Genomic DNA, 27,027 nt, shown 5'->3' with positions numbered 1-27,027 from the left:
ATATTTTTTGTAAAGAAAAAACAGAGTATTAACTTTTTGTAAAGTGTTAAGGATTCAAATATGTTTATCATCTATATCTATATCTATAACAATAAAGAAATTCTTTTTTTTGCGTCTACATTTCATAATACCCGTTTTACTTTTAGTTATTTTAAAAATTAATTATTTTATAAATAATTTATTTTTAATCATTTTTTACAAATCTCTTTTTAAATCTCTTTTGTTTTAAATCATTATTTAAATTTTCTTTTTACATATTTTATTTTTTTTTAAATATTGTTTAAATATTGTTTTAACAACTATTTTAAATATCTTATTTTTTTTAATATTGTTTAAATATTGTTCTAACAACTATTTTACATATCTTATTTTTTTTTAATATTGTTTTAACAACTATTTTACATATCATTATTTAATTTAAAATGAATATTTTTTCTTATAATTTGTACCAGTAATTTAAAATGAATATTTTTTCAAATGCCTTCTTTCTGTATTTGAATTTCCCACTTCCATGATTATTAATTTAACACTGTTGCTCAATAAAAACTAAAACAATTAAAAGAGAAATATGAAAGATACAAAATAAAAAATGGAACGTTTGTTCAAGAAAACAAAATTTTCAGAAAATAGCGTAAAAATCACTCATGAAAATTTTTGGCAATTTTGGTGATATCAATATTATGTTTTCCTTAAAAGAAAGAAAGACCGTTATACTCTTGAAAATTTTTGGCAATTTTGGTGATATCAATATTATGTTTTCCTTAAAAGAAAGAAAGACCGTTATATATGATGCTCCGTTCCATCTCCGAAGTTTGAAATAAAAGAGGAAGAGCGTGTTTTTGGCGCCTTGTAAATTAGCTCAGACTCCTTCTCTGCGGTTCTTGAATCCATTCTTTCACTCTCTTCCCATGGCTGCTCCATCCGAATCATCTCTCATTTCGAAGCTTCAGTCCTCCGATTCCTCCGCATCCACGCCCTAGTCTCCGATTACCTCCGTCCCCTAGCAGATCTCAAAGCGACAAAGAAATCCAAACCCGACCCAACCCTAATTCGCTCCCTCGCCAAACGCTTTCTTTCCTTCCTCAACTCTTCTCTATCCATCCTCCCCAAACGCCTCCCGGAGCTTTCCAAGTCCAACGACGCCGTTTTGCTACTCGAACTGCTCCGCGTTTACAGGCTCTGCCTCGATTGCTTGGACACCGTCGCTTTTCAGTTGGCTTCCAAGCCATTCTCCGTCGAATTCCAGAGACTTCGCTTCATGCTCTGTCTCGAGTCCTGCGCACTCTTCGCCGAAGCCGACGTCGAGGGTTTGGGAGTTCTTGAGAGGCTTCGACAGCCGAAGAGGAAGGGCAAGCTTCTCCCTGAAATAGACAAGGGCGGCGGAGGCAGTAAAGACTTATGTTCGTTGATAGTTGACATTGCCGTGAGCCTCGTGAGGTGTGCATCAGCGGGTTTGGCTAAAGAAGATGGCGATTTCAAGAAGGTGCTTCAGTTGGTGGAGGAAGTAACCCCTTGGCTCAAGTACGTTCCACTGTTATTGTTTCCATTGCTGCCTATAATTTTTTTGCTCTGCTTCTTTGTGTGTGTGTGTTTTATAGTGTATATTTCTGTTGCTATAGTTTAACCTGTGAATACGTGGACTCTTAGTTTACTCTGACATGAGGAACTCTGGATTAAGCATGTCTTGTGTCTTTAATATCGATATTTGAGTAAAAGTATGGTATAATTTCTTGGCTTTCTTAATGATGGATTGCATGATGGAGACAGGATTCGGCATATAAGAAGTTTGGTAACGTAGATGGGTATAGCATATACAAGAAAGAACAAGGTTAGTTTACCTCCATTTTATTATTTATTTTCTGTTTTAGTAAGGAGAATGGGATGAGGCTATTGTTGCTTTGTCGTTTAGAAAAAAGTGACTAAGCTAAATCATTTTCAACCCTTTAATTCCATTGCCACCATCAGTCTATGGGAACTTACCGGCATGGTTCAAAACAGCCCTTCTCTTAGAGTTTCCATTCTACAGTCGTAATCTTCCACAAGAAGAAAACTGGTGAGGTACAATTTTAATTTCACTTGCATAATGTATTTGTGTATTTTTTGGATTTCACCAGCCTGAGTATTTTATATCATATGAATTAATATTCAAATTGTTTAATAATTTGATGATTCAAGATTGCTCTATGGATTAGAACAACGTATGCCCTAGATTATATTGTAGGCATAAATTAATTCATTAAGAATAATAAGGTGACTATGTTGGAAAGATAAGTCATCTAAATTATGAACGGGATTCAGTCATGTATATATATTATCAACATATGTGCAAAACTACATGTAATGTTAACACTATAAAAAAATGTCCTTGCACACATGAAACACTAAAAAACGTAATTTTCTCCATAAAAGATAATTATTTAGATGCAATAAAGGAATTATGGCAATAAAGCTGGCCACTGTTGTAATTATTGTATGAATTTACTTTTATTATTACATTTTATGCACTTTTTATTTATGGTGCAGATTGGTGGTCTGAATGCAATTTTATACTCTGAACATGATTTGTCCATCCCTGTTCGTGTGCTCCCACCCTCATTGGCATGACGTCTCATGGCTTCTTAGGGCAAAAAATTCTATCAATTACAGCGGCGGTGATTTATTATTGGTCTTATGTTGTTCTTATGTTTATTTGTTTCGAACCAATAATTGTCTAACCTTATATGAGTAATGTTGTTATGCTTAGGTGGTTGGTTATCGATAATGACCCCTAATGAAAGACTAGCGCATTTGTCCATTCTCAGTCTCCGTATATTGAGATGATTGACAATTTCCTTAGGTATCATGAGGTGTTGTGTGTTGTGCGTTGTGCGTCGTGTTTTGTGCGTTGTGAACATAGCCTATCATCTATGTTTTAGGGGTTAGGGTTTTCGATAATGGTGCCTAATACAAAAGTATATTACATCTATGTGTACATACTCAGTCTTTGTACATTGAGATGATTGACAATTTGCTTAGGGTTCATGGGGTATGGTGGTGTGTGTTTTTCTTTTTTGCGTTGTGTATTGTGTGTTATGTGTTATTAATTGTGTTGTGTGTTGTGTGCTTTGTCGTGTGTTGTGCGTTCTTTATTATTAGTTGTGTGTTGTCTACTTTGTTGTGTTATGTTATGTTTTGTGTGTTGTGCACAGAGCCTATGTGTCCATACTCAGTCTTTGTTCATTGAGATGATTGACAATTTGCTTAGGGTTCATGAGTTGTTGTGTTTGTGGTGTTATGGTGTGCGTTTTTCTATTTTACGTTGTGCATTGTGTGTTATGTGTTATTAGTTGTGTGCTCTGTGTTGTGTCCTTTGTCGTGTGTTGTGTGTTCTTTGTTATTAGTTCTGTGTTGTTTGCTTTGTTGAGTTGTGTTATGTTTTGTTGCGTTGTGGTGTGAGTTTTTCAGTTTTCAGTTTTGAGTTTTGGGTTGTGTTGTTTGTTATTACTTGTGTGTTATTAATTGTGTTGTGTGCTATGTGTTGTGTGTTTTGTGTTGTGTGCTTTGTCGTGTGTTGTGTGTTCTTTGTTATTAGGTTTGTTGTCTGCTTTGTTGAGTTGTGTTATGTTTTGTGTGTGTTATGTTTTATTGCGTTGTGGTGTGTGTTTTTCAGTTTTGAGTTTTGTGTTGTTTGTTATTACTTGTTGGTTATGTGTTGTGTTTTGCGTGTTGCGTGTTATTAGCTGTGTTGTGTGTTGTACATTGTGTTGTGTTGTCTGTTGGCTGAGGCGTGTCGCGTGTGTCGTCTGCTGTGTTTTTTTCGTTATGTCAACTTTTGTGTGTTATGCGCAAAGTGTATCATCTATGATTTATGAGTTATGGTTATTTAGGAGTTGGGGGATTTAGGAATTAGGAGGATTTATAGGTTAGGAGGATTTATGGTTTAGACATTTAGGAGTTAACGGGATTTAGCGGGTTAGGGCTTTCAATAATGGTGCCTAATACAAAAGTATAAGACATCTATGTGTACATACTCAGTCTTTGTACATTGAGATGATTGACAATTTGCTTAGGATTCATGGGGGTATGGTGGTGTGTGTTTTTCTTTTTTGCGATGTGTATTGTGTGTTATGTGTTATTAATTGTGTTGTGTATTGTGTATTGTGTGCCTTGTCGTGTGTTGTGCGTTCTTTATTATCAGTTGTGTGTTGTCTACTTTATTGTGTTATTGTTATGTTTTGTGTGTTGTGCACAGAGCCTATGTGTCCATTCTCAGTCTTTGTACATTAAGATGATTGACAATTTGCTTAGGGTTCATGAGTTGTTGTGTTTGTGGTGCTATGATGTGCGTTTTTCTATTTTACATTGTGTATTGTGTGTTATGTGTTATTAGTTGTGTGTTTTGTGTTGTGTTTTGTGTGCTTTGTTGTCTGTTGTGTGTTCTTTGTTATTAGTTCTATGTTGTTTGCTTTGTTGAGTTGTGTTATGTTTTGTGTGTCTTATGTTTTGTTTCGTTGTGGTGTGTGTTTTTCAGCTTTAAGTTTTGGGTTATGTGTTGTTTGTTATTAGTTGTGTATTGTGTGTTGTGTTTTGCGTGTTGTGTGTTGTTTGTTCTATGTTGTGTGTTGTGTTGTCTGTTGGTTGCAGGCTGACACATGCTGCGTGTGTCGTCTGCTGTGTTTATTTCGTTGTTTCAACTTTTGTGTGTTATGCGTAGAGCGTATCATCTGTGATTTATGAGTTATGGTTATTTAAGGGTTGGGGCATTTAGGTATTAGAAGGATTTATAAGTTAGGAAGATTTATGGTTTAGAAATTTAGGAGTTAAGGGTATTTAGGGGGTTACGACTTTCAATAATGGTGCCTAATACAAAAGTATAGGACATCTATGTGTACATACTCAATCTTTGTACATTGAGATGATTGACAATTTGCTTATGGTTCATGGGGTGTGGTGGTGTGTGTTTTTCTTTTTTGCGTTGTGTATTATGTGTTATGTGTTATTAATTGTGTTATGTGTTGTGTGGTTTGTCGTGTGTTGAACGTTCTTTATTATTAGTTCTTTATTATTAGTTGTGTGTTGTCTACTTTGTTGTGTTATGTTATGTTTTGTGTGTTGTGCACAGAGCCTATAATGTATGATATATGGGTTAGGTGTTAGGGGTTACGGGTTAGTAGTTAGGCGTTATAGGTTTTCATTGTCATGTTTGTATTACTTTTGTTATTTCCGGCATTTACTCGAAATAATTGTGGTTTTAAACTTAGACTAGGTAATTCTGCTATTTATATTGATTTAGGCTTTATTGACGTAAAATGTTAAATATTATAGGTTCTTAAGATACATTATCTTTTAATTGTTCGAGTATTATGTACAAGCAGAATTATATCATTTTTGCTTTACTGGAGTAGAAGGTCTAGTTTTACGAGTTTGTAAGGTAAATTATTTTTTTCTTATGTGAGAACTATGTAGTTTTTGTCATGAATTATCATTCTTATTTATTTGTATATTTCTTTGTCTTACAAAAACTGTAGTTTGAGATGTAGTTTCACTTGTTATCAACATCGTGTTGAATTTGAAATTGCGTTTAGTTGCAGATTCGAGATGGGGAGGACTTCAATTCAAGAAACAAAAGTTGAATTTTCAATAATAAGATGTTTAATTCATCTTTTGATCCAACTTTTTTTGTCCTTTGTTCAATATTATGATTTTTTTTTTTGTGAACTCTTTCTCTAGGCATTATTCTAGCTAACAAAACATGAACAATTGTTTGTGATTAGCATTTTTCAAGGATGTGGTGTTCGAGGATTTGTAGATTTTCTGAATAGTGGTCGAAGGAAAGGAATTGTAAGATCTAGAATTACATGTTGACTTAGGGTATTATTTTCTTACTATAAATTGTAATTTGAGATGTAGTTTCGTTTGTTGTTCTTATCAAAGTTTTGTTGAATTTTGAAATTGCATTCAGTTGGAGAAAGGGAGGATTTGTAGATCCAAGCAATGGAAGTTGGATTTTCAATAATAAGGTGTTTCATACAACTTTTGATCCAAAATTTTGTGTACTTTGTTAAAGATTATGATTTTTATTTTCGAACTCTTTCTCTAGGCATTATTAAACATGAAATTACATGCTGACTTAAGTTATTATGATCTTACTACATTTTTCGTTTCTTCATTTTAATAGGTGATTGAACCATCTTGCAATATATTTGAAGAAGATCTTTGCAAAAAAGTTTTCACACTTCAAGTTAGAATGGTGAAAGATGAATTCATGGACTCTGAACTTCCTTGGATTCTGCATTTTGTTTTCTAATTCCTGAGACAGGAAATTTTGGTCTTTATTGTGAGTTTACTTTATTTTCATCGTGGAATTGTTCCAGTTCATTATTGCTGAGAATTAAGTGAATTGAGAAGGTCAGTGAAGAATAAGATACTTGTAGAAGTGGGAATTGTAACCTAGTGTTTGGCTCCACCATTGAATGTTAATAATCAATAATTTACTAATCTCTTGGTCGAAGATCATTCTTAAAGTATTATCTTACATTCAATTACCTATTTCTTGTAATATTATCACTTATATATGTTGTATTTGTCCTTTATGATAAAATTTCTTTATCATTTCATTATTTTTTATGTGGTGTAGCTTGCTGGCTTGAATTCAACACTACAAGGAAAACGTTGAATTTCTGTACTTGTTTCCTGTGTTTCCACCATCATTAATACCATGTTTGTATTGCTTTTGCTATTGCAGGCATTAAGTCGAAGCAGTGATGGTTCTCAACCTCTACTTAGTAATTATTCTATTTCTATCCATTTCTAACCATTGAATGTTAATAATCAATATTTTACTAATCTTTTGGTTGAAGATCATTCTTAAGGTATTATGTTACATTCAATTACCTATTTCTTGTAATATTATCAGTTGTATATGTTGTATTTGTCCTTTATGATAAGATTTCTTTATCATTTCATTATTTTTTATGTGGTGTAGCTTGGTGGCTTGAATTCAACACTACTAGGCAAACATTGACTTTCTGTACTTGTTTCCTGTGTTTCCACCATCATTAATACCATGTTTGTAATTCTTTTGCTATTGCAGGCATTGAGTCGAAGCAGTTATAGTTCTCAACCTCTACTTAGTAATTATTCTATTTTTGTCCATTTCTCACCATTGAATGTTAATAATCTATATTTTACTAATCTTTTGGTTGAAGATCATTCTTAAGGTATTATGTTACATTCAATTACCTATTTCTTGTAATATTATTAGTCATATATGTTGTATTTGTGCTTTATGATAAGATTTCTTTATCATTTCATATTTTTTATGTAGTGTAGCTTGGTGGCTTGAATTCAACACTACAAGGCCAACATTGACTTTCTGTACTTGTTTCCTGTGTTTCCACCATCATTAATACCATGTTTGTAATTCTTTTGCTATTGCAGGCATTGAGTCGAAGCAGTTATAGTTCTCAACCTCTACTTAGTAATTATTCTGTTTTTGTCCATTTCTCACCATTGAATGTTAATAATCAATATTTTACTAATCTTTTGGTTGAAGATCATTCTTAAGGTATTATGTTACATTCAATTACCTATTTATTGTATTATTATCAGTCGTATATTTTGTATTTGTCCTTTATGATAAGATTTCTTTATCATTTCATTATTTTTTATGTGGTGTAGCTTGGTGACTTGAATTCAACACTGCAAGGCAAACATTGACTTTCTGTACTTGTTTCCTGTGTTTCCACCATCATTAATACCATGTTTGTAATTCTTTTGCTATTGCAGGCATTGAGTCGAAGCAATTATGGATCTCAACCTCTACTTAGTAATTATTCTATTTTTATCCTTTTCTCACAATTGAATGTTAATAATAAATATTTTACTAATCTTTTGGTTGAAGATCATTCTTAAGGTATTATGTTACATTCAATTACCTATTTCTTGTAATATTATCAGTCATATATGTTGTATTTGTCCTTTATGATAGAGATTTCTTTATCATTTCATTATTTTTTATGTGGTGTAGCTTGGTAGCTTGAATTCAACACTACAAGGCAAACGTCGACTTTCTGTACTTGTTTCCTGTGTTTCCACCATAACCATTGCCATGTTTGTATTGCTTTTGTTATTGCAGCCATTGAGTCGAAGCAGTTATGGTTCTCAACCTCTACTTAGTAATTATTCTATTTTTGTCCATTTCTCACCATTGAATGTTAATAATCAATATTTTACTAATCTTTTGGTTGAAGATCATTCTTAAGGTATTATGTTACATTCAATTACCTATTTCTTGTAATATTATTAGTCATATATGTTGTATTTGTGCTTTATGATAAGATTTCTTTATCATTTCATTATTTTTTATGTAGTGTAGCTTGGTGGCTTGAATTCAACACTACAAGGCCAACATTGACTTTCTGTATTTGTTTCCTGTGTTTCCACCATCGTTAATACCATGTTTGTAATTCTTTTGCTATTGCAGGCATTGAGTCGAAGCAGTTATGGTTCTCAACCTCTACTTAGTAATTATTCTATTTCTATCCATTTCTCACCATTGAATGTTAATAAATAATATTTTACTGATCTTTTGGTTGAAGATCAATCTTAAGGTATTATGTTACATTCAATTACCTATTTATTGTATTATTATCAGTCGTATATTTTGTATTTGTCCTTTATGATAAGATTTCTTTATCATGTCATTATTTTTTATGTGATGTAGCTTTGTGGCTTGAATTCAACACTACGGCTTGAATTGAACATAACAAGGTAAATGTCGACTTTCTGTACTTATTTCTTGTGTTTCCACCATAATTATTGTCATGTTTGTATTGCTTTTGTTATTGCAGCCATTGAGTCGAAGCAATTATGGTTCTCAACCTCTAATTAGTAATTATTCTATTTTTGTCCATTTCTCACCATTGAATGTTAATAATCAATATTTTACTAATCTTTTGGTTGAAGATCATTCTTAAGGTATTATGTTACATTCAATTACCTATTTATTGGAATATTATCAGTCGTATATGTTGTATTTGTCCTTTATGATAAGATTTCTTTATCATTTCATTATTTTTTATGTGGTGTAGCTTGGTGGCTTGAATTCAACACTACGGCTTGAATTCAACACTACAAGGTAAACGTCGACTTTCTGTAATTATTTCCTGTGTTTCCACCATAATTATTGTCATTTTTGTAATTCTTTTGTTATTGAAGCCATTGAGTCGAAGCAATTATGGTTCTCAACCTCTACTTAGTAATTATTCTATATTTGTCCATTTCTCACCATTGAATGTTAATAATCAATATTTTACTAATCTTTTGGTTGAAGATCATTCTTAAGGTATTATGTTACATTCAATTACCTATTTCTTGTAATATTATCAGTCATATATGTTGTATTTTTTCTTTATGATAGGATTTCTTTATCATTTCATTATTTTTTATGTGGTGTAGCTAGGTGGCTTGAATTCAACACTTCAAGGCAAACGTTGACTTTCTGTACTTGTTTCCTGTGTTTCCACCATCATTAATACCATGTTTGTAATTCTTTTGCTATTGCAGGCATTGAGTCGAAGCAGTTATAGTTCTCAACCTCTACTTAGTAATTATTCTGTTTTTGTCCATTTCTCACCATTGAATGTTAATAATCAATATTTTACTAATCTTTTGGTTGAAGATCATTCTTAAGGTATTATGTTACATTCAATTACCTATTTCTTGTAATATTTTCAGTCGTATATGTTATATTTGTCCTTTATGATAGTGTTTTCTTTATCATTTCATTATTTTTTATGTGGTGTAGCTTGGTGGCTTGAATTCAACACTACAAGGCAAACGTCGACTTTCAGTGCTTTTTTCTTGTGTTTCCAGCATAACTATTGCCATGTTTGTAATTCTTTTGCTATTGCAGGCATTGAGTCGAAGCAATTATGGTTCTCAACCTCTACTTAGTAATTATTCTATTTCTATCTATTTTGACTTTACTGAAGTACAAGGTCAAGTATTATAAGCTCCTAAGGTAAATATTTTTTAAAGTATTCGACTATTCTGTAAAATTTATCATGCACCACTAATCTTAACTATTTTAATCTTTCATTGTTTAAGAAAAATTGAAATAAATTTTTAGTTCTTAGTTGAAAGATATGATTTTTTTTATTGATTGGATTTATTCTCTAAACATTATCCAATGGTTGATTTTTTTGTCGTATGTGATGTTTGAGGATTTGTGAGATATCTTTTGAACTATTGTCAAAGGAAAGCAATTTTAAGTTTCCTTTAAATATAATTAGTTGTATATGTTATTTATGATGGAACTTTCTTTCTCATATCGTTGTTTTTTTATTTAAGGTGTAGATTGGTGGCCTGAATGCATATTATACGTTGAACGGGGTATTTCCAACGTTATTTTTTCATGTGCACCCACCCTTATTGGCATTGATGTCTCATGGCTCCCCAGAGCAAACAATTTCTTCAATTGCAGCAATGAATGATTAGTCATCTATTGTTATTTTCATGTCAATTTGTTTCAAGTTAATAATTGTCTGACCTTATACGAGTAATGTTATGCTTAGGTGGTTGGCTTACGATAAAGAAGCCTAATATAAAAGTATTGGGGATCTGTCCATGCTTAGTCTTTATACGTTGAGATAACTGACAATTTGGTTATGGTTCATGGGGTGTGTGCTTGGGGTGTTATGGTGTGCGATTTTGTGTTTTGAGTTGTGTGTCGTGTGTTATTAGTTGTGTGTTGTGTTGAGTGTTATTACTTGTGTGTTGATTGTTATTTGTTATTAGTTGTGTTCTGATGTGTTGTGTTGTTGTGCTGTTGTGTGCTGATGTTAAGGGTTTGGCGATTGGGGGGTAGGGGTTGGGGGTTAGGGGTTAGGGTTTTCGATAATGGCGCCTAATACAAAAGTATATGACATCTATATGTCCATACTTATTCTTTTTACATTTAGATGATTGACAATTTGCTTATGGTTCATGGGATGTTGTGGTGTGTATTTTTGTGTTTTGAGTTATGTGTCGTGTGTTGTGTATTATTATCTATGTGTCATTAGTCGTTTGTTGTGTCCTTTGTAGCAGTGAATGATTAGTCATCTAATGTTATTCTCATGTCAATTTGTTTCAAATTGATAATTGTCTGACCTTATACGAGTAATGTTATGCTTAGGTGGTTGACTTTCGTTTAAAAAGCCTAATATTAAACTATTGGGCATTTGTCCATACTCAGTCTTTATACGTTGAGATGACTGACAATTTGCTTAGGGTTCATGTGGTGTGTAATTTTGTGTTTTGAGTTGTGTGTCGTGTGTTATTAGTTGTGTATTGTGCATTGTGCGTTGGGCGTTGGCTGTTGTGCGTTGTGTGTTATGTTGTTGTTGTGCTGTTGTGCTGCTTTCTTGTTGTGCTGCTTGTTGATGTGTGTTGTTTTGTGATATTGTGTTGTTATGCTGTTGTGCTGTGTTTTGTTTGTTGTCTATATGGCAAAAGTATATGGCATCTATATGTCCATACTTATTCTTTTTACATTGAGATTGTTGACAATTTGCTTATGCTTCATGGGATGTTGTGGTGTGTATTTCTGTGTTTTTAGTTGTGTCGTGTGTCGTGTATTATTATCTGTGTTATTAGTTGTTTGTTGTGTCCTTTGTAGGAGTGAATGATTAATTATCTAATGTTGTTCTCATGTCAATTTGTTTCAAATTAATAATTGTCTGACCTTATACGAGTAATGTTATGCTTAGGTGATTGACTTTCAATTAAGAAGCCTAATATAAAAGTATTGGGCATCTTTCCATACTCAGTCTTTATATATTGAGATGACCGATAATTTGCTTAGGGTTCATGGGGTGTGTGCTTTGAGTGTTATGGTGTGTGATTTTGTGTTTTGAGTTGTGTCATGTGTTATTAGGTGTGTTGTGTGTTGTGTGTTGTGCTTTTGTGTGCTGATATGTGCTGTTGTGTTCTGATGTGCTGTTGTGCTGCTCTCATGTTGTGCTGCTTGCTGTTGTGTGCTCTGTGTTGTTTTGTTGTTGTGCTGTGTTTTGTTTGTCGACTACAGACTGACGCGTGTATCATCCGTGTCATATATGATTAAAGAGTTATGGTTGTAGTGGTTAGGAATTAGGGGATGTAGGGGTTAGGGAGATGTAAGGGTTAGGGGGATTTAGGGGTTGGGGTTGCGAGAATTTAGGGGTTAAGAGGTGGGGAGAGGGGGATTTAGGGGTGGTGGTTGGGGGGTTTTGGGGGTGGGGAGTGGTGGGGGTTGGGGGGATTTAGGGGTTAGAGGGTGGGGGGTTAGGGGGATTTAAGGGTTGAACAGTTGTGGGGGTTTGGGGGGAGGGGGTGTTACGGGTAAGGGTGATTTAAGTGTTAGGGTTTTTGATAATGACGCCTAATACAAAAGTATAGGGCATCTATTTGTCCATACTTATTCTTTTTACATTGAGATGATTGACAATTTGCTTATGGTTCATAGGGTGTTATGGTGTGTATTTTTGTGTTTTGAGTTGTGTGTCGTGTGTTGTGTATTATTAGCTATGTTTTATTAATTGTTTGTTGTGTCCTTTGTTTTGTTGTGTGCGTTGTATCATGTTTTAGGGGTCAAGACTTTGGATAATGGCAACTAGTACAAGAGTGTAGGGCTTCTATTTGTCCATGTCTTTGTACGTTGAGATCAGTGTTATCAATATCGGATAACAGAAAATATTGGCAAGCCAAAAATCCGTTATAAAGTTATAACGGAAATCATATCGGGTTATAGCGGAAAGTATAATTTTTGAAAAAATAATTATAGAGAAAGAAGAGAAGTAGTGGGCCTGACCCAAATTAAACCTCCGTAAAACTGATGTAGAGTAAAACGCATAGAAGAATGAAATTAGGGTTTATGTGTGCCAGCCGCTGCCTATCTCATCTCCCACACTACTCATCTCTTCTCAGACACGATAGCTGCAGTATCTCTTCCACTTTGCTACTGCTTATCTCTTTCTTCAGTTCTCTTTTTTCCCCATTACCGTTTCGCCACCGTCAGCCGCCATGCGAAAAGCGGCCGCCACGAGCCGCCACAGAAAACCCGCTTCGCCTCCGTCATGTTGTGGCGGTAGGTCGGGAAACCGCAACTGATTTCCGCCATGGTGCCGCCATGGCCGAAATTTGATAACATAGGTTGAGATTATCGACAATTTCCTCAGATACACGAAGTGTTGTGCTTAGGGTGTTGTGGAATGTGTTTTTTAGTTTTTAGTTGTGTGTTGTGTTGTGGTATGTTGTTTCCTTAATTTGTTGTATTTGAATGGTTTTATTTTTCTTTACTTTCATATTTTACTTTCTTAATTTGCATGAATGTTGTTATACGTGACCTCCCTTCAGAGTGAATTTTTGTGGTTAATTTTTGGAACACCGACGGTCACAGGTTCAAGAGTAGGATTTTGTATAGTTAGGTGTGTTGTTCCACTTCGTGCTGCAGTTAGGGTTAAATTAGATTTGATCGATGATGTCGCTGGTTCTAAAAGCAATTTTTTGAACCTAAAAGTGTTCTCAATTTAGATTTAGATTTAGTTTGTTGTTTTAGTTTTATTAACATATTTAGCACGTCTCCTTTTTATTAACTTTTCACTGACTTTCTACAATTTACTAACTAAACTAATACTTCACTTTTGTTTGATTTGGTTTTAAGTTTGATCATACAGGAGTTATAGGTTGATTCACGTAACTAATAGCAATGCAGTCCAATTTTTGAAGACGATCCTTGTAGAGTTACATTATGGTTCTATTTTCCTTTTTATTGAGATTTCCTATTTGCATATATGATGTTGTGATTTCCATTGTATTTTGAGTAGGTAATCCTGGTTTTACGTTCATTTTTTATGTTTTAAACTTGCTAGACAGTTTGCTTAGTATTTCTTTTGTTGTTTAAAGTGCAGTTTTCATTTCTTACTCAAATGTAGTATGTTACTTGCAGATTTGTTGTCAGATTCTATTATTTTGTTGTTGTTTGTGGATATCTAACCTTGGTTTTAACTTTCTTTTGTTGTTACTTGCAGATTCTTATTATTTTTTGTTGATTTATGTATAGCTTAGAGTTGTCTTGCTTTTACTTTCTTCATTGTTCTGTTTTACTCATTGTTTTTTATTTGTGGTGTAGCTTGGTGTCTTAAATTCAACATTACAAGGTTAGTGATTAGTGGTTTTATATTGTTTTTATGATTGTTTCTTTTGAACCAATAATTATTTAACTTTGTTGGAGTAATGTTGTTTTATCTTTAAGTAATCTTATTTATTTGTTTCTTTATTTTTTTTACTTAAACCTTTTTTTAACCATATTTTGATTTTTTGTTTCAACTTGAATTACTAACATGTTGATCTTTCGTTTTAAGTCTATTTTTGACTTTCTTTTGTAGGTTTTAAGGTGAGTTTTAGTCTGTATTGATGATTTGAGTTCAGGTTTTAGATTTTGAACTCCTTGTGTTGTTTCGAAACTTGTTACAGTATGTTTGAGCCTTATTCTTGCTACCTAAGCTGATTTTACACATGGGCATAATGTTACGTTGCCAACTTTCAAAGTTTGGGTATTTCAAACTTTTTGATGCAATCATTCATTGTTAAGTATAGTAAATTTTTCATGATAACTTCAATTCTAGATCAGTATGACATTTTTTACCTTGTGAGACTTGAGCCATATTGTTTCCTTAATGTGTGTGATGCGCTATGATTTCTAGTTTTTGGCAGAACTTGAATTAACTCTAGTTGACATAGCTTGTTTTCAATTGCAACTCTTGAGATGATATTAGGCCATTGTTGTTTCTTTAGCCACTTGACCAAATAAAGCCTACCTTGAATCATTTACCATTGAACCCAATTTTTGAGCCTGTTTTGACCTATTTTTGTGACTGACCTGCTCATTTCAAGCCCTTAGACCAGAAAAACTCTATGTACCTTGCTATTGAGCTGTGAAGGGGGCTTTGGAACTGTTTTGGGAGATTTTGGTAAAATTCAAGTGTGTGGTGCAAGTTGTTATAACATTGAGATTGTAACACCCCATTTAATTTATAAAGTTAATTAAAGGAAATGTCACACAGTATAATATAAGAAGCAAAATCAACGGAGTATAATGTCACTCCTACAGACATCCCAAGTACTTAAAGGACGATAATAGAGTCACACCACGATGCCATATACAAAGAAATATAAGAGAGTGATAATAAATAAATTCCAAGAGAAGACAATAGATGGGCCTTAGCCCTAAATGGAAAGCCCAAAACAGAAGCCAGTCCAGAGGCTAAGCAGGGGAACCATCATGTACCCCAAATCAGTTGGGCCTAGGGCTGGCCCAAAGGGAAACTAGACCCTAAGTCTGCCCTAACACATTCATTCTACTCACTTTCAGAAACAACCCTTCTTCCTTAGAGCTACAGTCGTCTCTCTCTGCTAGGGTTTGGTGCGTCAAACAAGTTCGAACTCAGTTCATTTTTTCTACCTCCTTAATTCGTTCCTTGAGCTGCCTTGCCCCACTGTCTAGAGTCGAGGTCCTATTCTAGCCATTTCTAGGTAAGGGAAACTAGGGATCTTTTGTTTAAATCCGATTCTTGCCCATTTGTCACTGTTTTCATGATTGTATGGTTGTTGTGCTACTGTAAAATGTTGAATGGACGTGTATTATTGTTTGGGGGGTATGATTGTATGGCTGCTGTAGGAAGAACAGTGGCGAGACCTGACGTTCTTGCCCAAACGACCCAGTCTCGCCAAGGCGAGACTTGCAGAAACAGGTCTGAGCTCGCGCTCGATCTCTCGCTCAAGCAGAGAGCTCTCATTTTGAGTGAGACACCATCTCGCTCAGGCGAGAGAGGCTCGCCTAAGCGAGGACGCGTGGGGGCTTGAGGCACATTGTTGCATGTGTAGCCCTGGCAAGCAATACATGTCCATTCAACATTTTACAGTAGCACAACAACCATACAATCATGAAAACAATGGCAAATGAGCAAGAATCAGATTTAAACAAAAGATCCCTAGCTTCCCTTACCTGGAAATGGCTAGAATAGGACCTCGACTCTAAACAGTGGGGCAAGGCAACTCAAGGAACGACTTAAGGAGTTGGAAAAATTAAAGGATTATTAGGGATATAAGTTACCCAGAGTAACAGTAGCAGGAAAAATGCCAGCACGGGATGAGGGAACAACTTACGTGGAAAAAATGAACTGAGTTCGAACTTGATTGACGTACCAAACCCTAGCTGAGAGAGAGACGGCTGCGACTCTAAGGAAGAGGGGTTGTTTATGAAATTGAGTAGAATGAGTGTGTTAGGGTAGACTTAGGGTCTGGTTTCCCTTTGGGCCAGCCCTTGACCCAACTGATTTTGGGTAGCCCTTTAAAATAAGGGCAGCAATGTAAGTGGGCCTTACAGAAATCATTTTGTAATGTGCTGAAAAGTTTGAAAGTAGCTTGAGAAAGAAAAAAAGAGAAAAATAAATTGTTTGATTGTACCTGAAAAGAGAGAAAAAATAGAGAATGAGAAGGGAAAAAATGAAAGTAAGAGAGTGATGTCTGAATCTGTGTGATGTCTTGAGGAGCATGACCTTACACTTGATTTTTTCAAATTTCTCCCCATTGTTCCTTCACTTCTCTTTAGTGTTTAGCCTTGAATCTTTTTCCATATCTTACCCTTTACCTTGGCCACATTACAAGCTGAAAATAAGTCCTATTGATCTGGAGTTGTATTGATGATGAGTAGTGTGTTAGAGGCTCTTCAAGCCTATGCTAGAACTAATTCGTGACGTCCTTTGCTGAGAGATAACACTAGCCTGAAACACATGAGAGGATGAGTTATACACTGACTGTGAGGTTGTTTGTGTTGATTTATAAACTGATGTTTGAATGAATACTTCTTGCTTGATATGTTTGACTTGTATTCAACATGTTTGGAGTTTTAAAGCTTTGATTGGTTCTTTTTTCTGGTGCATAACAGTAGCAGCTGGGTAGTGAGATAAGGATTCAATCCAAATCTGTAAATTGCTTCATAGTTTTTGTTTTCATTTGTGTTTGTCCAGGAGTGCAGAGGTTCTTTGAAATTTAAGCTGTCATTGTTTTGGTTATTAGTTGGTAATTCTATGTTATCTTGTTGCATAGTGGGGTTGATCGGTTCAAGAGACCGTTTGCACATCTTGAGGAGCATTATGGGAACAGTGAACGAAGCACTCCATTGCATTGCAGAGACAACATGTCTCCTTACCTAGGCAAGTCTTGGTTAAACATTTGGTTCAAATTTGTCCAACATGTCCAAATACTGGATTACCAACTTACACATTAAACAGTATTTGTCTTGTTTTTTTGTTTTTTGGAGATTTGGTTGATTTCATATTTGTTATTACTCATGGATTTTAATCTTATGTCCAGTTTATTAGTGTCTTTTCTTAGATGAGATTGGTAGACAAGTCTGTGAACCTTTTCTATGGTACTGTGGGAGTTATATGCAATTTCACTTTATGCAAAGAGAGAGTTTGTACTCCCAAGGATGAAAGTAAACAACAGAACGATATTGAAAATGTTCCAGGATCTGATGCGACAGGTGCTCAAAATGGAACCTCCAGATCAAACTACAGTGCGCGTAGCTTGTTAAAAAGTGCTAGTATTAGTGCTTCCAAGTGTGTAGTTGTGAAACAAAATAAAGATCCAGAGGTACATTCTAACTCTATCTTTTCAAATGCTTTGCTTTATTAAGTGAGAAATTGTTAAATGATTTAAAAACATGAGATTCCAACCAATCTTCAGTATACTACACACATGTAAACACATTCTTCACTTTAGAATTGGAATCTCATGGTTTTGGACCTCATAATAGTTTCTTCCTAGTTAGATATTTTGAAATATATGGAATAATTGGTTGCAAATTGTGTCGTGAATAAAATATATTGATGTAATTGTGTATTTGTTTTGCATTAGCAAGAGGCAATCAAGGAGATAAATGATGAGACGATGGATGGAGTGACATGTTGCTGCCCTCCATGCTTGATTTTGATTTTGGTGTTGCTTCGTACCTTCTTCCATGCTCTGATTCTTTGAACAACGAGAGAGAGGTGGTGATGGTGGTTTGAAACACTGTTAGTGCTTCTATTGCCTTTATAATTTTATTTATAGGATGATTAGTTAAAGTTTTTGTCTTATATCTTCTATTGCACATTTTGAATAATATAGGCTTTTTTGTTCATTCGATATTACTTTTTAAAATACTTCATATTACTGCTTTATTTATGGGTAGTAGCAGTTTTTGTTTAGTGATGCTTAATACAGTCAGATTTTGATTTGGTGAGGAGGCAAACAAACTGTTATTGTCTTTTTCTGTTGTGGTTTCTACGTCCCTGAGCAGTCTGGATTGTTTGAAAAATGTTTATTTTCCACATTCATTCATTGCGTATTTGGAAGTTACTGATAGCAAGATCTGATGTGTTAAATTTGAGAAGGTTGGAGTTCAGAAAGTTACTGAATTATTACATTGAGCATTTATCTTCAGAACTGCTAATATTGATTTCTGCATTTGTTACCATATGGGTTATGTTTAGATCAGTTTTTCTTTGGGTGTATAAATTACTTTAAAGTTAAAGCTGAAAATAAGAGCTATGTTTATTTCTTTTAGGTTTTAAGAAGGCCAAGCAAAAGCTCCTTAACTCTGCACTCGTTTGACACATAAACCCACGCACGGTACTTGAAGTGTTGCTTCACCTGGGTGCTGTTATAGACCTTTCGGGCAAGGGTGGTCTTCCCCAATCCCCCCATGGCAATGATCGAGACAGCATTACGATCTGAACCACCTTCCAGGAGTCGAGTGATGACAACCTTGGAGTCTTGGACAAAGCCAACCACGTCATCTTCCTCCACATTTCTTTTTAGCTTCTGCACTGACTGCGCCCTTTCCTCCTCTTCCTCTTCTTCTGCTGCAGATTGATTTTTGGTTTCTTTGAAAGCATCATATTTGCTTTTGTTGTCGCGTATTTCGTTGAGAGTGGCTTTGATCTTGTCTATTTTTTCTGCTACGTCGCGGAGCAACCTTGCTTGGCCAAAGCCACGGAGCATCCTCCCGAGAATGGTTCTTGTCTTGTAAATGGAAACTTTGGCTACGAATGTGTCGATGACATCCTCAGCTAAGTGGGACACATCTCTGATTTGGTCCAACACTGTATGTTCCATTCCCTTCTTGCTCTTTGTGCTACTGAGCAGCTCTTTCATCATTTGCCGTAGAATGTTTACATTTATGACAGTACCACCGTGTTCAGTTTATTTCCTCTTATTAGATGTGATAGAATCATTAATATATTTAAGTCAAAGACTCAGTGTTGAATGAAAACGAAATTGCTTCAACAGCACATTCAAATATAGTGTGTATTTCACTGGGGCTTTACTTAGATACAAGAGGATCCAACCCCTTATTAATAACTTCGACAGATTCATTGTCGTCTATTTAATCCCGCCTGCATCATTATTTATACTCACATATATATTAAAACTACTTATTTAATATTTTATTGAAATTAATACTAAGAAAACCTTACAATATTTAAAAATATAAATATAACTAATTATTTAAATTTAAAAAGTCAAAATTAAGATATTATTAATATTTCATATGTTACATTTCTTTACTCTATATAAAATACTTCCATAAAATAAATAACCAGCTAATTGGTATAATAGATCTCAAATTTCTAAGTAAATATTTAAAATACCCCAATCATTCTCATCATCCCAAGGTGGATAACTCCCCGTAACAACTTGAACTTCATTGTTTATTTCCAAAATTTATAAGATGTGAGCCATTTGTTCTGAAGGAGGTTCCGTTATATGCAGTTTTCTCAATCCATTTAAAGAACAGAGTTCATTTCATTTACAACTGTGGATCATCAAACTTTGAAGCCTCCGCATTGAGCCATTGCCCAATTCCCACTTTCGAAGTGCCAAATGTTTCATTTCCAACACTTCCAGTTGTGGGAAGCCTCCATCGACACAATTGTTCAGAGGGATTGATAATATGTACTTTTCTCAAGTGACTCAAAGACCAGAGTTGATTTGGGAGATCATCTAACCAATCACAATAGTAGATGAGCAGTCTTTGAGCCTCGGCATTGCACCATTACCTAATTTCCACTTTCCAACTCTCAAATGTTCCATGTCAAACACTTCCAGTTCAAGTCAAAGGAATCCACAGAAATTACATCTCCCAAAAGTCTCAAAATTTTTAGTTTGGTGTGATTTCCCAAACACTTCATCCCCACATAAGTAATGCACTTAATCCTTGAGAAGGTTAACTCTGTAACGTTTGGAGGAAACGTGAGTGCATAGGTTAGAAGGTCCAAAGCATTCTCAATCTTCAACACAGTTAGACTATTTGAAACCTTCCAAAAGACATTTCCATTCCTTCTCGTGAACATAGCAACGTGGGCCGAAGAAGAACAGGGAACGAATACATGAATGGTCATTGTTGCTCGAAGAAATGTAGTGACTGATGTTACTGTGAATGGACAGTCGACGAGATTTTACTCTCTGATATGCAAAGATCTCGAAGAAGATCATGAACGTGACACACCTTCACACCTCCATTAGTCTTCACTTCAGCTACTTGGACCAAACTACGATCAATGAGCTCATATAAGTAGGTGATCCAAAACAAAGGTAACTACGCTCTCTGCCATTAGATACGGTGTTTGTGGTTGGTGATGGAAGAAGAGAAACAGGAATTTGCTAAGGCACCAGAAAAAAAGCAATGCAGTGTAGCTGCCAACCACATCCGAAAGAACATCCAATATATATTGCGAAAACTGGTTGCAATAAAGATTTTATATTTTTAAACTTGGGTTTATCTTAAGCTGCTGCTTGGATCAAATTGACTAAATATATATCCTCTTCACTAATATCATCGACAAATCAGATAGAACAATTTATTAATATACTAAATATGTTAATTAATATTTTGGTTACATAATAAGGTCAAATTAAATTCATTATAAGGTTTAATGAAAACTAAAGGGTATACTACATTGAAATTTGAAAATAATAAATTTTGTATAAAAAGTATTATGATATTTGATTAATATTTTTCTATGTAAAAGTATTAAATGAAGACTATATATATTCTTTTGATAATGCAATAAATATGACATTTAAATGAAATGTGGAGAAAAACTAAGAATAAAACACTTGATATTAAAATTCATACAAATTTTAATGAATTGTTTTTATATATAAGTAAATTCAGAAAATTTTAATAAAACACTGCGAATATAAGTGCATTAATAAAATATTTCTTTTAATAAAATTAGAAAATAAATTCAAATCAATAGTTAATCATCTTTTATATATAAGTAAATTTAGTCTAAACGTATCAATATTTATTTAAAAATAAAAAAAAAGTCTCATACAAACTTTTTAAAATTGTATAGAATAATGTTCATACAAATAAAAACATACTAACGTTCATATAAAAAATTACCACACCAAAATATCATACAAATAAAAAAAATCCTTTAATTTTTTTTAAATCACCATACCAATGCTATAATAAAAAAAAACTTAAATATAATGTGAAAATAGTAGATATTTTTTAAATGGAAGAGAACAAAGAAATGTTAGAAGAAGCTTAAAACATAAGATGCTAAACAATTTAAAAGAAAAACTAAACGTGAAAAAAATAATAAAACAGAAAATGTCTCTAATCATGTAGAGTTAACTTAATGGGGATTGCGCTGTCAAGCATTATAAATTTTGTTATATTATATTCCTCAAATGTTACTACTTTTTTCAATTTCACCTTTATTCCATTAATAAATGTGTGATGCATTATTGTTATTATTGCTTTTTCTTTTAGTAAGTGAAAAAAAACATGTAAAGCAGTATTCTCCTGTACTTTTAAATATTTATATTCTAATTTTATCTTTTAAATAACTATTTTTTAAAACTAAAATAACTATCTTATCATTTATACAATCTAAACAACCATTAATTTATATTTAATTATTTTTTTATTTACTCTTTCAAATGATTTTTTTATCTAAATTTAATTATTTTTTAAAATTAAATTAATTATTTATATTAAAAAGGTTACACACACATTAATATTGAATAAAATAAAATAAAGTATAAAGCATTGGAATACACATTCGCATCCTAATTTTCTATTACGAGTTGGCACCCACTGTTTATTTCCAAATTTCTTAGCATGTGAGCCATTTGTAGAGAGGGATACTTCACCTGAACTTTTCTCAAGCCACTCAAAGACCACAATTCATTTGGGAGATCATCTAACCTTTCACAACGGTTGATCAAGACATTCTGCAGCCTCGACATTGCACCATTCTCTAACTTCCACTCTCTAACTTTTAAAATTTCCATTTCAACCACTTCCAGTTCTGGAAAGCTGCCTCTGCCACAATTAACGACAAAGGAATCCCCACACGAAGCTCGATCACCCAAAAGTCTCAAAATTTTGAGTTTGGTGTGATTTCCCAAACCATTCATCCCCTCATCACTTATGCACTTGATCTCTGACAATGTTAACTCTGTAACGTTTGGAGGGAATGCGAGCCCACAGGTTAGAAGGTCAAAAACATTATCAATGGTTAAGATAGTTAGACAATTGAATTGTCCTAGGCTTCGTAACAATTCTTGCGGCTTCAAACCATTGTTCCTTTTCACACTTTCATCGCTCGAGTGCTCTACACCCGCATCATCTCTATCTCGAAGGACAATCACTAATTTGTTCAAATAACTTAATTGTTGTAAGCTCTGCAACAATTTGGGCAATTCACCTTCGCATTCAGAAGTCAGTCTCAACCCTAGCTTCTTAACATTGGGGAATGTTCCCTTTTTTATGAGAGATGTTGCTTGGCTATTGAGCACCAGGGTAGACACGGTTTGAACATTCCACATCTTCTCATCTGATCCTAAACAACTGCCTCGGAGCCCGATAGCCCATGATATATTCAAATGCCTTAAATGTTTGAGTTTCCATATTTGGGCTGGGAAAGAAATTGGAATGTTATGCCTCGAAGGACCTAGCTCTACGGTTTCTAAATTCCAAAGGTTAAGTATCGAATCTGGAACAACAAATGTAACATAGTGTGATTGTATTTTAAGGTACCTTAAATGGATAAAGTTCCCTATATCGGAAGGGATCTTACTAGAGGGGGTTAGTCCAAAATCCAACACACGAACCAATTTCAATCTTTCAAAAAGCCATTTCCAGTCCCGACTGCCAACATAGTCAATTGAGCCAAAGAAGAACATGGAACGAACACATGAATGATCATTGTAGCTTGAAGAAATGTAGTGATCCATCTTACTGTGAATAGATAGTCTGCGAGGTTTTGTAGGAATTAGAATATTATGGTCTGTGCAAACTTCAAAAACTTTGTCCTCCTTGCTCTCTAATATGCAAAGATCTCGAAGAAGATCATGAACCCGAATCACCAACACATCTCCATTAGTATCCACTCTTGCTGCTTGGACCAAACTACGATCAATGAGCTCGTACAAGTAGTCTTCTGCAACGTCATCTGGGTCTCTGCTCCCTGTATCTTGTATAAAACCCTCAGCAACCCATTTTTGCAATAATGGCATAACAGGTATTTCAAAGTCTTCGGGGAATAACCCAAGATAGAGAAAACATGGTTTTAGTCTCCTTGGTAAATTGTCATAGCTGAGTCTGAGAACTATATCCTTCACTTGGGTCTCATCTCGAGTGAGATACCAATTAACATGACCCACCACTTTAGACCATTCTCTGTGTGACTTTTCCTTGTTGGCTAGTAGCCCGGCCAAGACAATGATGGAGAGTGGTAAACCACGACAACTTCGAACCATCTGCTTTCCCAGAGCCTCCAAATCAGAAGGGCAATTTTCAGCCCTAAACACTTTCCTGCGAAACAACTCCCAACTTTCTTCTTCACTGAGGAATTGAAGATAGTGAGGAACATCATGGGCAGCATGCAAGGCCACCTCTTTCAAACGACTGGTGATCAATATTCTGCTGCCTCTGTTGTTGTCCGGAAAAGCATCTTGCACCTCGTCCCAATCCTGCCTTTTCCACAAGTCATCTACCACCACAAGATACCTTTTCCACTCCAAGCAGTTCCGCACCAATTTCTTCAGCTCCTCCTCACGAAGCTCGTTAATGTCTCCTGCGCTTTTCTTACCTTTTTTCTTGCCTCTGCCTTGCTGTTCAAAATTTGGCATCAAATGCTTAAGAAGGCCAATTAAAAGCTCCTTAGCTCTGCACTCGTTTGACACATAAACCCACGCCCGACACATGAAGTGTTGCTTCACCTGGCTGCTGTTATAGACCTTTCGGGCAAGGGTGGTCTTCCCCAATCCCCCCATGCCAACGATAGACACAGCTTTACGATTTGAATCACCTTCGAGGAGTCGGTTGATGACATCCTTGGAGTCCTGGACAAAGCCAACCACATCTTCTTCCTCCACATTTTTTCTTAGTTTGTGCAGTGATTGCGCCCTTTTCTCCTCTTCCTCTTCTTCTGCTGCGGATTGATTACTGCTTTCTTTGAAAGCATCATATTTGTCTTTGTTGTCGCGTATTTCGTTGAGAGTGGTTTTGATATTGTCTATTTTTTCAGCTACGTGGTGGAGCGACCTTGCTTGGCCAAAGCTACGGAGCATCCTCCCAAGAATGGTTCTCCTCTTGTAAATGGAAACTTTGGCTACGAATGTGTCGATGAGATCCTCAGCTAAGTGGGACACATCTCTGATTTGGTTCAACACTGTATGTTCCATTCCCTTCTTTCTCTTTGTGCTACTGAGCAGCTCTTTCATCATTTGAAGTTCGTACTGGAGGGACTGAACCCTGTCCTCCACGCCATACAACAAGTTAGCTTCGCGTGCCACAAGTTGGGCTAAATGATCCAAAACAAAGGAAACTACACTGTCTGCCATTACAGCGAGCTAAGTGATCTGTTATTGGATACTGTGTTTGTGGTTGGTGATGGAAGAAGAGTAAGAGGGAGTTACTTACTAAGGCACCAGAAAAACCAATGCAGTACGTACCAAAGAATATCATAATATATATTATGGAAAGTGGTTGCAATCAAGACTTTACAAAGACTTGGGGTCAATACTTAAGGTTTTATTTTTTCCATACTTTTGGCATCAACCATGAACGCGGTTTAGCTGAACCTTCCCCTTGAGTGCATGTTCATTCTCAAAGTTAAAATATTTATCACGATACAATATTTAATTACATATTGCTTAGTGGCACAACTTAAATATATTGCATAATCATCCTAGCTTTAACTTATTAAAACAGGAAATTAAATTTATAAAGAATTCAGGATTCTTTTTCCATTAGACTTTGCGTCAATTTCTATTAGACTTTGCGTCAATCATGAACAAGTTCAAGGAATCCAGATTTTTTATTAATTTTTTTATTGTTATTTCTGAGCATTTTGATAACAAAATAAAGAAACAATGTAGAAAAAAATGAACAGATAATCCAAATCCGGAATCAACCGAAACTTCCCCGTAAGTTCATAATAATCGCACCTTCTGCTCGTTTTCATTGAAATATTTATCACGGTATGAGATTTAGATTGCTCACTCGCACTACACTTTGTACTTATTTGGCTTAGAATATTTATATTTAAGATACCGTGTTCAGTTTGTTGCCTCGTGATATTAGATGCAATAGAATAATGTATATGTAATATTGATTTATTTTTCCACATTTTGTGACTAGTTAATCTTTCTGGTCACATGTTATACATCGATTTGATCCTCCAACTGTTGATTTTTTTACACATACAGCACATTTTGCTTTTTTTTTATTACCACCATACAAAAATTACACAATAGCACATTTTTTTAGGTGGGAATTCCGTGTGTGGCAGGACATTTTTTTTTTCAATTCTAGTTGGAATTTGGAATTCGGTTTCGAAGGAACCGAATTCTAACTAGGTATTAATTTTTTTTTTCATTTAAAAAAATACATGAATTAGGATTTTTGAAATAAAAAAATTTAAGTGCTATTGTTTTTATTTTTGTTTTTTCAAAAAATGTTAAATTAGAGGTTAATTTAAAAAAAATAGATTTAATATTGGAAAAATAAAAAAATAAATGTAAATTTATTTTATTTTTGAATTTGTTGGCTTAAAAATAGATATAGTATTGTGTTATAATTTGAAAATATAAAAGTAAACATTTTTTGAATTTGTTGAGTATTATTTTTTTATAGTAGTAATTTTGGAAAAAAATTATGAATTATAATAGAGGTAACAAAAATAAAAATAATTAATGTTTTATTTAATTTTATTCATGAAAGTTTATATCCGAACATTTATTCTTTTAATGTTTAATTAACCTTAAACTTTTATAAATTTATTTATAGATCAATCATTTTAATTATATTTTTATATTGTATATTCCGTAATTCATATGGCCTAATATTGTAAAATATTTTGAAATAAATTTAAAAGGAAATAAAAAATATCGTATTTTTAGGGAGACATAATATTTTTATCATATTGCTCAGTTAAAAAATATTTTAATATTAATCAATAGGATTTATATCATTGTCAATATTTTAAAATTTATTATTAAACTAATAAAATAAATATTGTGAATAGTGTAATAATTATAAAATAAGTAGTGCGATATAAAAATATTAGCTAGGAAACAAAGTATATTATATACTATTATTCATATTTTATATAATGAAAGGGTAAATCTAGCTACACAAAATAATTGGAACCGAAAATAGAAAATATAATTGTATAAATCAATCCATAACATATGGGATAATAATGTGGTATGTTGGAATAAATGTAGTCTACTGATCTGTTTAGATCCGTCTCACATAACTTGTAATTCATGTGAGCTAACAACGGACTGACCCGCATTTGACCTGCATAACCTACATTAACTTAAATTCCTAAAATTCAATTATACCAGCATAACACGTTTGTGTTTCTTTTAAGTCATTTGTTCATTCACATCTTTTCTTCGATCCATCCAAAAGTAATGCGTCCAATTCATCTAAAAGTAGTTCCTCTT

The 27,027-nt window shown here is 34.1% G+C and overlaps 3 protein-coding genes across 10 annotated transcripts; 1 reads left to right on the top strand and 2 right to left on the bottom strand.

Moving 5' to 3' along the window:
- The first annotated feature begins 796 nt into the window (after window positions 1–796).
- On the top strand, window positions 797–19,348 carry LOC114169774 (mitogen-activated protein kinase 12-like). 8 transcript variants are annotated; one of them, XM_085668813.1, is made up of 9 exons: window positions 797–1,521; window positions 1,768–1,828; window positions 1,966–2,058; window positions 2,524–2,651; window positions 14,132–14,159; window positions 17,110–17,216; window positions 17,534–17,658; window positions 17,929–18,080; window positions 18,614–19,348. In XM_085668813.1, exons 4-8 carry the CDS (start codon window positions 2,537–2,539, stop codon window positions 18,040–18,042), a joined length of 489 nt encoding a protein of 162 aa, XP_085524939.1. In that variant the 5' UTR covers window positions 797–1,521; window positions 1,768–1,828; window positions 1,966–2,058; window positions 2,524–2,536; the 3' UTR covers window positions 18,043–18,080; window positions 18,614–19,348. The 8 variants fall into 8 exon arrangements, with proteins under 8 accessions (XP_085524939.1, XP_085524940.1, XP_085524937.1 ...); XM_085668814.1 differs by having other exon boundaries at window positions 806–1,521; window positions 17,549–17,658; window positions 17,923–18,080; XM_085668811.1 differs by having other exon boundaries at window positions 809–1,521; window positions 1,966–2,053; window positions 17,923–18,080.
- LOC114169773 (putative disease resistance RPP13-like protein 2) lies at window positions 18,595–19,206 on the bottom strand. The gene has a single exon (XM_028055071.2). It carries the CDS (start codon window positions 19,204–19,206, stop codon window positions 18,610–18,612), a length of 597 nt encoding a protein of 198 aa, XP_027910872.2. The 3' UTR covers window positions 18,595–18,609.
- Window positions 19,349–22,079: 2,731 nt separating the features above from the next.
- On the bottom strand, window positions 22,080–25,058 carry LOC114169527 (disease resistance protein RPP13-like). Its single transcript, XM_028054712.2, has one exon. The coding sequence runs from the start codon at window positions 24,913–24,915 to the stop codon at window positions 22,135–22,137; it is 2,781 nt and encodes a 926-aa protein (XP_027910513.1). The 5' UTR covers window positions 24,916–25,058; the 3' UTR covers window positions 22,080–22,134.
- Between the last annotated feature and the right edge of the window lie 1,969 nt (window positions 25,059–27,027).

This window comes from Vigna unguiculata, chromosome 11 (assembly GCF_037176805.1).
Source record: "Vigna unguiculata cultivar grain cowpea cultivar isolate G323 ecotype 2 chromosome 11, ASM3717680v1, whole genome shotgun sequence".
NCBI classification, from domain to species: domain Eukaryota; kingdom Viridiplantae; phylum Streptophyta; class Magnoliopsida; order Fabales; family Fabaceae; genus Vigna; species Vigna unguiculata.
The sequence above is the reverse complement of the archived record's forward strand: the minus strand, read 5'-3'. Positions and strand labels throughout refer to the sequence as shown.

What these genes read in the sequence shown, in the direction of transcription:
- LOC114169773 (XM_028055071.2), bottom strand. Translation starts at nt 19,206, where the DNA reads ATGATGAAAGAGCTGCTCAGTAGCACAAAGAGCAAGAAGGGAATGGAA.
- LOC114169774 (XM_085668812.1), top strand. Translation starts at nt 2,537, where the DNA reads ATGCAATTTTATACTCTGAACATGATTTGTCCATCCCTGTTCGTGTGC. An exon ending in TTCTATCAATTACAGCGGCG is followed by an intron (nt 2,652 to 14,131) that starts GTGATTTATTAT and finishes TTTGTGGTGTAG; the next exon opens with CTTGGTGTCTTAAATTCAAC. An exon ending in AACAAAATAAAGATCCAGAG is followed by an intron (nt 17,659 to 17,922) that starts GTACATTCTAAC and finishes GTTTTGCATTAG; the next exon opens with CAAGAGGCAATCAAGGAGAT.
- LOC114169527 (XM_028054712.2), bottom strand. Translation starts at nt 24,915, where the DNA reads ATGGCAGACAGTGTAGTTTCCTTTGTTTTGGATCATTTAGCCCAACTT.